At 38.9% G+C, this 8,615-nt stretch overlaps 1 protein-coding gene across 6 annotated transcripts in view; it reads left to right on the forward strand.

Annotated features, from left to right (window-relative positions):
• LOC103176895 (LIM domain only protein 7) overlaps positions 1 to 7,709 on the forward strand; it is a 118,683-nt gene extending 110,974 nt beyond the window's left edge. For all 6 annotated transcript variants that reach the window (XM_007890753.2, XM_007890756.2, XM_007890757.2 and 3 more), the window contains 4 exons: positions 1,303 to 1,533; positions 3,607 to 3,715; positions 5,135 to 5,237; positions 6,846 to 7,709. In XM_007890753.2, the coding sequence (XP_007888944.2) occupies positions 1,303 to 1,533; positions 3,607 to 3,715; positions 5,135 to 5,237; positions 6,846 to 6,868 (466 nt within the window). In that variant the 3' untranslated portion in view covers positions 6,869 to 7,709. The remainder of the gene's footprint in view (positions 1 to 1,302; positions 1,534 to 3,606; positions 3,716 to 5,134; positions 5,238 to 6,845) is intronic.
• Positions 7,710 to 8,615: the final 906 nt, after the last annotated feature.

Consider the following 8,615-nt stretch of genomic DNA (forward strand, 5'->3'; position numbering starts at 1 on the left):
TGACTTCAAGATCCCTCACACTAGTGTTCAAATCCCTTCACTCTCTGGCACCTTCCTACCTCTCCAACCTCCTTACCCCCCAATCCAGCACCCTGCACCTCCGCTCGACTGGCACCGGCTTCCTGCTCGTCTCTCGCACCCTCCGCCCCATCATTGGAGGTTGCGCTTTCAGCCACTACGCCCCAAAACTCTGGAACACGCCTCCGCCTTGCCCCCTCACTCCCTTTTTTCTAGTCCCACCTGAAAACCTTCCTCTTCGACCGTGCTTACAGCCACCTTCCCCCCCCCCCACACCCCCCCCCACCTCCGCGCTCCGCCTGAGACGCTACTCTGCGTGGAGGGCGCTATATAAGTGCAAGTTGTTGTCTCAGAGGGATGGCACACGGGCATTTCCACATGCTGATCCATTCTATATCTTTAGCTTGACTTAACAGGCTGTAAATTACCGTATGATGCTGCTGAAAATAAATATTGAGCTTATCAGCTTGAAATGATGGAAGACTTTTTAAAATATATTTTGTACATCACTGGGCTGACCGCATCAGATTTGTAATGTATTACATATATCAAACTTGATTTTAACCCTCTCCTCTGTCTGTGCTTGTGGATAATTTGTACAATCTGTTAGTCTTATTTTTCAACCGCATAGCTCTGAAATAACAAGGTTGCTTTTCAATGGTTCAGTTTCTCTTCCAATTTAGCATTTCTGTCTGTCTCTTATCGGAGAAAGTTTTATAAACTTCTACAAAGTAGCTGTATGGGTCTCAAAGCCTTCATTAAGCATCAAATGATCTGAAGATTACCATGAAATTATGTAGGCAGCCTTGTTGAACCTCTGTTTTGTATGTAAATGTTTATAGTGTTGGGGTTCTCAATCTTACCTTCTGCCACTCCCAACATGGAGCAAAATAATATCTAGGTTATTATTTTTGAATTTGAACTGTGCACAGTGTGATGCTGTTTCAGTAGAATGAGCACAAGTCATGGCATTTCATGGGAATGAATGTTCTCCAGAACATAAACTGTAAGGTTGCAGGCAATATTCCCCCAATGAGGAAATACAGAAGCAAGCAAAACCAAAGTTGACCATTTTCTTCTATTTCAAAATCTTTTAGGAGTGCTTTGAGATGTTTTGAAGATGTGAAAAGGCACTGTATCAAATGCAAGGATTATTATTATAGGGTTGAGTTGACATCATTTCGCAGAACAGAATGTTATCTATGACAGTCAGTCTACGTGTATTAAAACCTGTTTAGAATTCTAGATCTAATTCCATTAAAATGATGACTTTTTTTATTCCAGGGGTGAGTCTTTGGATAACTTGGATGCTCCAAAAACACATTACTGGGGATCAACATCCTCAGAATCAGAATCTAATCGCCACCGAATCTCCACCTCAACCCGACCTTCTGAGCACTCTCCATCATCCACTTTACCACCTCCATCCACTAGATCAGTAAAAAGAGGATCTTGGTCTCCGGCCCCTTCAATGGCCCCATCTGCTGGCCCAAATCAGTTCGAAGAAGGGAACAGGTAGGATTCTGCACTTCATTTGGGTGAAAAACTTGTTGCATATTAACCTGGTTCAGTATTATAATATAACTGTGATTCCTGGATAATTTATTTGGGTGTAATGGGAATAATTGGTTTATTGAAAACTAGTTGACAAAATGGTTTAGTGATACAATAATTTATTATAAATAATGCATTTTACTAGATTTGCATAATCTATGTATGGAAATTTTCCATACATTTATTAATGTCCCAGTCTCCCTTTTCTAACCATGATTTGTGGTTTTAATTGTTTGATTAGAGGCAGCCCGGGAGCTGGTATGTTGGGTAGATGGACATTAATGATAATAAAAGGTTTATGCATCTGCTAAAGGGCTTTAGGTATCTGGCGGAGTCTGACCCCTGGCTTGGGGTCAGACTCCGCCACTGTCAAGAGCTCCAGGACACTACCCTGCGTGAAGAGCACTATATAAATGCATCTTGTTCTTGTTTTTGTTGCTATTCATGTCATTGAACCTTAGAACTTAAGGATAGGTCATCGAGAGAATTTTGAACAGAAGGTCTGTCCAAGGTTTCGAACCTTTAACCTGTAATAGTAAAACATACATTCATGGCAATAGGTGCAACTAAATGGGCAATAAATGTTTTATATGAGGAGATTCGTGTACTGCTGTAAATCTTTCATACTTAATATTCTCCCCTTTCTGAGTTGTGATAAACATTTGTAGTACATGTTGTATTTTACAATTTCTTTTTACAATGTTACCTTTATTGGTTAGAATGGTATTGTGTTTGTCTGAATATAGGTGTACCTCTGAGATTTTAACAAGATTCAGAGTTTCAAATAAAATTTTCTATTCCATCTTCTGGAGCCAACGAAGAAAGAGATGTACAAACCTGCATACACACACTTAATATTCAAGCTTTTAAGCTTCTAAATTATGCACATATTTTCTTTGTACAGTTTATATGAAGTCTTTTATTTGTGCGTGTGACCATACCGAGAGGTTAAACTATCTGATTTAAATTGTGAAATATCTGTGTGGAGTCCTGTAGCTCAGTGGTTAGAGCACTCGCCTTGCAAGCGAGAGACCTGAGTTCAATTCCAGGCAGGGCGAAACCTTGGGCAAGTTTCCTTACTCCACACAGAGCCTAATAATAATCCCTCCAAAACCCAAAACAATAATAAATTGGTCATTTTCAATCCATGACTGTTTGTGCGACACTACTGTGCGCAATTGGCTGCCGCGTTCACCCACAAATATACAGTCAATTCACTTTACAGTATATTCTGTGAAGCGCTTTGAGACGTCTAGAAGACGTGAAAAGCGCTATATCAAATGCAAGAATTATTAATATTATTATTATATCTGCACTGGTTACAAATCCTGGAACTAGCTTGTAAAATTAGAGCCATTTTCACTGGAACAGAGAAGGGTAAAATGGGAGTAAAAAACAATTGTAGTTGATTTTGAAAAGATAAATATTAAAAGGTTATTCTCACTTGTTGTTGAAATTATCAACTAAGGGACATAGTTAAGATCAGAACTATTAGAATTGAGGGAGAGGTTAGAAGAAAATTTCATGCATATGATTATTAGGTCAAGAAATGCTTTGTCACAGTGCCTATTGAAGATGAAACTATAAGGTTTAAAGGGAGCTGGATAATTGTATGAAGAGGGGCAGCATAAAAGGGTATTAAGGAAGCGTACGCTTGGTGGTTGAGTATATAACTCCAGTTGAAGATTAATACCATTATTATAAGCTTGCTGATTCAAATGGATTTGATTTCATCTTGTAATTTTGTATGATTGATTTTTAATTCCATTTCTAGGTCCATGCTACTTCTACTGGGTGACCAAAAAGTTGTGATACCATTACAATGTCTAATAAGTCTTAAAGAACTGATGATATCTTTGTTTTTAGATAATAGGGTAGATATCATGACTTTTTGCTCACTTTGTACTTCTACTTTGTTGATGACAATCTTTGGATTACTGATACATTAATTATCTTTGGCATCCCAAAGCATTGGTGTCAAATACTTGCATAAAATATTCATATAGTTGGTCCCTATTTTTGTTTTGTATCCAGGTCAATAAGTGGAAAGAAGATCTGTTCATACTGTGATTGCCCACTAGGCAAAGGAGCTGCCATGATCATCGAAACTCTTGGTCTATGTTATCATTTACAATGTTTTAAGGTGAGGCTAGGGACAAGCTATGAGAAAGGGGGAATCCTATTAAAAACATGGTAAGGGATGCCTGCATGAATCCATGCAAATTGCTTACGCCATAGACAGATTCATTAATATAAGGATTATAATTGAAGACATAAATTTAGAATTGCTTACTTGCAACTTGCTTTTGGGGCCATGTTTCTGATTGGGCTCTGCATCTTATAAAGCAGCATTTTCTATGCCATACTAACGAGTGCCAAGAACCTACAACCCTAACTCTGATTCTATTTCAGATTGGCATAATTCATGATTATCTGCTTGTGCTTCTTTCACAATTGATGACCTTTGATTTTTCAGCTAATGCAGAAGGCACCTGTATCATCCCTGCCACCTCTGACCTATTATGTTGTGCGCCTTCTGTTATTCAGTAAATTTGCCTCTTTAAATTGATGGCTGTTGCTTAACCCTTCACCTGCTTATTAATTCTTATATTTTCACATTCATTAACCCACTGAATGATGCTTTGATTCACAGTGCAGCGTGACTCGGCCATGCACTGTTAGTGTTTTAAACCCTTGGTGATTGGTATTGTCAGTAAAGTGACCCAAGACTGTATCCATTTTGCAAAGCTGCATACGTTGATTCTAAACATTTCTATAATGTTTATAAATCAGTTTCTTATTGCCATCCACATGAATGTTGATTGTTTTTATTTGCCCATTACAGCATTTTTGACTTCTTTGGCAATGTCCCCCGTAACATCCACTCAGCTCTTAACCAGGAGGCACATGTCCTGTAAATTTTGTTGTGCTCAACCACAAATAGGAAACATTGATTGTTTCCCCTCCTTCTCACTGTCCAATTGAAATTGGGAATTCACCATGTTACAAATTACAGCCACTGATTTTGTGTAGAATAGGTCAGTTAGTATAATTTATCAGTTAAGTTTCCAGTTGTCAAAATGGTGAAATGATCTTCAAAGATAATTTGGGGTCTTATTTGATACACATTTTTAAAAATTCTTTGACATGATTTAAGTAGTTAATGACAGCTCAGGTTGTTCTTTAAGTTATTAATATTGTAGTTCTTCTCTGTTTTCTTCATCTCCTGCCAAATAATAGGCGAGTAGCTTATCCCCAGGCTTTTGTCAATCACACTTTGTAGCCATTGCAGAAGAAGAGCAGCATTAGCAGCTCATCCCTTTGATGGTCCGTCCCTACGAGGAATAGCCGGACCGTTGTGCTTCTTTCCACAAACTTTCGTGGGTCTTCCATCACTATGTTGTACAGCCAATTTTTGGCCATGAAACTAAATTTTAATCCAACCTATGTAAGACAAGCAAAAGGCACATGGTCGTATAGTTTTTCATTTTTTTTCTTTAACCTCCATCGGTTGTGTCGTGGTCTGGAGGGATCTAACTAAGTTGTCTTGTTTCACACATAGTGCATCTCATGCAGCACTGATCTTGGAGGTACAGAGGCAGGGGCTGAAGTCAGAGTACGGAATCATAAACTCTACTGCAATGCCTGCTACCTGCACATCAAAGGTATGTCTGAGATATTTGTTCATAACCTCCCATAACAACAAAATTACATTTGTATAGCGCCTTTCATGTCGGGAGGATGTCCCAAGGCGCTGGACAATCAATGTTTCGGACCCGAGATGGGGGTTGGGATCGGGGAGGGTAGAGGGCAGAGGGGGCCGAAGGCACGGTTAAAGAGGAGGGTGTTGAGAGGAGTTTTGAAGGAGGCAAGGCAGAGGGTGAGGCAGAGACACCGAGGGATAGAGTTCCACAACAACAACAACTTGGATTTATATAGCGCCCTCCACGCCGGACGGCGTCTCAGAGCGTTCCTGAGGGTGGGGGCAGAGTGGCAGAAAGCCCGCCCACCAATAGCGAGGCGGGGGACGTGAAGCAAGCTGCAGCCTGCTAAAGTGGCAAGAATAAGATTCTGAATATCCATTTTACGGTTATGCACTTTTTATGCAATAATTTAAAAAAAAAAAAAAAAATTGGTCACTTAATCCACGACTATTGGTGGGACACTGCGTATGCAATTGGCTGCTGCGTTTCGCCCCCAAAATATACAGTCAAAATATTTACAGTATATTCTGTGAAGTGCTTAGAGACGTGATAAGGCGCTATATCAAATGCAAGGATTATTATTATTATTATTATCATCAAGTTTAAACTCTTAAAATCTCAATTTAAAACTATTAATAGACATTTTCTGTTCGCAACTTTTTGAATTACTCTGTACAGCTAGGGAATATATATTACCTGTTATCCCCATTGCCTCCCTGAGTTCTTTGGGTGTGCTTGAACAGTGAGCGTCACTGGGCTGTTTGACTGGAAGAGAGAAAATATATCTCCTCTAAGCTTAATTCCCAGTTCCGTTCTTTCCAGGTGGGTCATTTGGATAATAATCGAGACCAGGAGTGCTGGCTAATTTGCCACCATCTCCATGCACGTACTCTGAAATCAGCAAATTAACACAAATTTTGAGTGGCAGACACTGGATGTCTGGGTGTTGCATTATTGAGAATCCAAACATTCATTCGAAGTATAAAGGGTATAAATAACAAGGTGATCTCATAAAGCAGAGAGGAGAAATAGCGCAAGATGACTGTGCGAGGTGTGAAAATCTTAAAAGGATAGTCACTATGTGATTTTGTTACTCTTTTTCTGTGCCTCTTCTTGCTTTGAAAGGATTGAAAGCTGATCTGGCACTTACTGTCAGCACTGTGTCAGAGTACCCAAAGTCTATTGTACTGAAAACTGAAAATTGTTTAGGGAAATATAACCCAGGGGAGGATAATTATAGTCCCAAAATAAAGCTGCACTGAGATCCATTATATTGATGTATATATTGTCTACACTGTCAAAGCACTATGAACAGCTTTGTGAAATTACACATATAATGCAACACTCAAACAAGCATTTATAAATTTAGCAGTGTTAAGCCATGAGCTGTTCTTTGCACTCTGCAAGGATCATATGAAATGAAATCCACTTTACAAAGTACATTCCAGAATGCAGAAGAATGCAATCTATTTCAGGACTGTCCTGGAGCTTTTTGCTGCCCTGCTGGAGGGCATTCAGAAAGACTGCTGAAGTTAATGGGTTTAAACTATCCTTTTACTTTCCCAACAGCTGGACAGACAGTCACCATGTGAGAAGAGACCCAGTGAAACAAAGACACTGCTGCACATCAAAGAAGAAGATGATGATCTCGACCTCAAAACTCTATAAGTAACCTAACTGCAGACACTCCACCTAAAGGAGAATATTTCCTTTGGACAGCCATTATATATCAAATAACATGAATTCTTATTTCAATTTTTAAACTTGATTTTAAAAAATACTATCTAAAGTTGGACTGGAAATAGGGTGACATTTTGATGAAAGACAACCTTAATTATCTTTTTTTCCTTGTGAATTCAACGTGTACAGCAGATAAGGGAATGCATGATGTATATTATACATAATGTGTATTAGTGATTTATAACTTTTCATTTATTTATCAAGCTGATGACCTGGTAGTTGATGGTTCAAGGCAGCCAATTTTGCTTTATTTTGTTCATTTTAGTTCTTTTAGAGCTGACTTCAAATGGTTTCTATCTATAAATATATTGCAATCTAACTATGTCTGTATGGACTCTTTCAAAGGTCTGAAATACAAGGATCTTCACATTGCAATGAGATTAAGGACTTTTGTTTGCTATCTCTACATATTTTATGTTTCATTGGGCAGGTAATCATGGAAAAGCTCAGTCTTACCGAGAATGAGGTGCAGGTAAAATAGGATGAGGCAGTATATGGTTTGTTTTTAATGTATAGACCTCAGACTTAAAGGAGCTTTTAAGGTATATAGCCAGTAATTGATTTACTCTAGACATACTCTAGACACAGTGAGCAATTGATAGCCAGTAAAATGTTTTCCAATAAACAATGTATAAAAGGAAAAAAATTCCATTCACTTTTGTGTTGACTTATGTTTATAAATAAAATGAATAAATCTGCAAACTGTTTTGAGTTTAATGTTTAACTATTTCCATAAGGTTTTGGATTCACTGTCTTTGTTCGAAAGCTGGAAGCCATTTTAATGAATGCATGAATCCTGATTCTCATCTGGAATCTATACTGAAGCTCTAGGATGTGGGTTAGTGGGGAGATACACAGGCTCACAAACCCTAATCCACTTGAAAGAAGAGTGAAATGAGGTTTCCATTTGATACCAAATGCATTTAATATTTTCAAAGATTGTTAGATGGTTTTGAAAAGGACAAGAGTTTTTGAGACATTTCATAAGCAAGAACACATCGAGGACATATTTTGTGGCATATCAAATATATGATGCATGATCTCAGAGTTTTCTGTGGATCTTATGCACTCTTCACCGTTCTATTCATTTTGATCAATATGCTACCTGGTTGGATACAGTGTTGTTTGTCAATGACGAACTAGTAATTATACTCCTTGGAGTGCAGATAAACAGGGTATCCTTGGAGCTGAACTAGCTCCAAGGTGTGAACTTGGCATTGGAATGTCGGAATCGTGACAACCTTTGGTAATGGATTTGACAGTCCAGTTCCTGATCCAGGTGGATCCGCAGTACTCCAGGGCACTACTGATATGATGACAGCCCTGACAGCCTGGCTCATCGATAGGACTTGGAAGGGCAGACCAGTTACTGTGGACAGGAATTCTTTCCACTCAGCTCCTTTTAGTCCTGCAAATCAAAATTCTAATGGGTAGGGAGGTCCAAGCTGGACAAGTAGCAGAAAAGCTTGCCAGGCAGTGCTCTCAGGGGCAAGTAGTGCAGATCTGGTTGGTTCCCCAATGCATACTCTGAGGTCCCTAAGCCTTGGCTCTTGCTAGCTTGTGCCTAATATTCTGGAATTATGCATCTCTCCAAGGAGA

Source organism: Callorhinchus milii, unplaced genomic scaffold (genome assembly GCF_018977255.1).
Source record: "Callorhinchus milii isolate IMCB2004 unplaced genomic scaffold, IMCB_Cmil_1.0 Scaffold4, whole genome shotgun sequence".
In the NCBI taxonomy this organism is placed as follows: domain Eukaryota; kingdom Metazoa; phylum Chordata; class Chondrichthyes; order Chimaeriformes; family Callorhinchidae; genus Callorhinchus; species Callorhinchus milii.